The sequence below is a fragment of the Protobothrops mucrosquamatus genome, unplaced genomic scaffold (genome assembly GCF_001527695.2).
Source record: "Protobothrops mucrosquamatus isolate PMUCROS unplaced genomic scaffold, P.Mucros_1.0 scaffold21505, whole genome shotgun sequence".
In the NCBI taxonomy this organism is placed as follows: domain Eukaryota; kingdom Metazoa; phylum Chordata; class Lepidosauria; order Squamata; family Viperidae; genus Protobothrops; species Protobothrops mucrosquamatus.
Window position 1 is genome coordinate 1 of NW_015407261.1, and position 1,495 is coordinate 1,495.

At 46.2% G+C, this 1,495-nt stretch overlaps 1 protein-coding gene across 1 annotated transcript; it reads right to left on the reverse strand.

The window, feature by feature from the left end:
* Positions 1-452: 452 nt before the first annotated feature.
* On the reverse strand, positions 453-1,198 carry LOC107301978 (cystatin-1-like; the record flags this gene model as incomplete). The annotated part of the gene is made up of 2 exons (XM_015831122.1): positions 974-1,198; positions 453-569 (listed from the first exon to the last, which is right to left on the reverse strand). Coding segments are annotated over exons 1-2 (342 nt in total), but the record flags the coding sequence as incomplete, so codon positions are not given.
* Between the last annotated feature and the right edge of the window lie 297 nt (positions 1,199-1,495).

Genomic DNA, 1,495 nt, shown 5'->3' on the forward strand with positions numbered 1-1,495 from the left:
ATCAACCACTGAGACTGGTTAAGTTCGTGCCTGAAAGTCCTGCTTCAACAAGAAGAGCCTGCCACCCATTAATGCTGCGTGAGCTCCGGTTGTAAGACATCTCATCGATCTCTAAAGAACATTGCTGCAAGGCTGGACAAGGGGGGACGTGGCTGGGAGGGCCTGGGCATTGGCGGCCTCTGAGGAGGTAGCGCTACAATAATAATAATAATAATAATAATAATAATAATAATAATAATAATAATAATAATAATAATAATAATAATAATAAAGTTGGAAGGGACCTTGGAGGTCATCGAGTCCAACCCCCTGCTCAGGTAGGAAACCCTACACCATTTCGGACAGATGGCTGTCCAGTCTCTTCTTAAAAACGTCCAGTTTAGAGAAGCTAAGCTGAGACGAGGCATCTTTCATCAATTCAGCGGCAAAAAAATATAACCCTCTAATCTCACCTCTTGTGGAAGGAGCTCACACTTCTGAATTTCGCTGTATGCCATTGGCCCGTTGCTCTTTTCACACACTGTTTTCCCTATGTCCACCGTAAGATAGTATTTCATGCCTGAAACCACCTGGATTTAAAAAAATAGGTACCACAATGTTTAGGTAATTGCAGCAAAAAAAAATGTATAATAAATTCTAAATCATGCTTAATTTCATCAGATGCAACCTTGGAAGGATTATAGCTGGAGAGCAAGAAAATCAGTTCAGCTGGAAATATTTCGATAGCAAACAGTCACGTCCTTTCAGGCCACAATTTGCTCAAGACACAATGCAGTGCCCCCCTGGAAATAGCCCCCTAAACTGCCTCCATCCCTCCCTTCCACTGTTTCCAGAGCCCCTTCCACTGATGATGTTATCTAGTTTGGTAATGAAATGTCTTCAAGAAAACAATCAAGCTCAGAGCGTTCCAAGGATCCCACGGACCCTATGGGGCTGCCCACCTACCCTGATTGTCCCTCACATACACACACACCTGGGTCTGTGCCTTCACAATATGCAGCTCCTTGAAATAGTTGGGGTTGTTGCTGCGCTCGTTGTACTGCTCCACGGCAAAGGCGGCAGCGTTCTGCACCCCCTCATCTGTGACAGATGCGGGGAAAAGTCCCCCAGGCATTCCCACCTCCTGTAGCAGCACCGAGGGCAGCATCAGGAGGGAGCAAAGGAGGACGAGAGGGCAAGGCATCTGGGAACGCGCCATGGGGCTGGTGAGAGAGAGAGGCTGGCAGATGCGCAAGTAGAGCAAGCAGGCAACCCCAACAGTCGTACTGAACTGAACCCGGCACAGCGGGGACAGATATAGCCCAGGATGGCAATGAATCCTGGGAATGTTTGCAGATCATTATCTACATCTTATTTGCCCATCCTTATTTGCCCATATATCAAATATTAATTACTAAGTCAATAATTGGAAAATAAGAGCTGTGTTCACATGACCAACTGATCCAACCCTGAGATAGCAAGCACACCCAGCACTTAACCCTATTCTGCCTCGTTT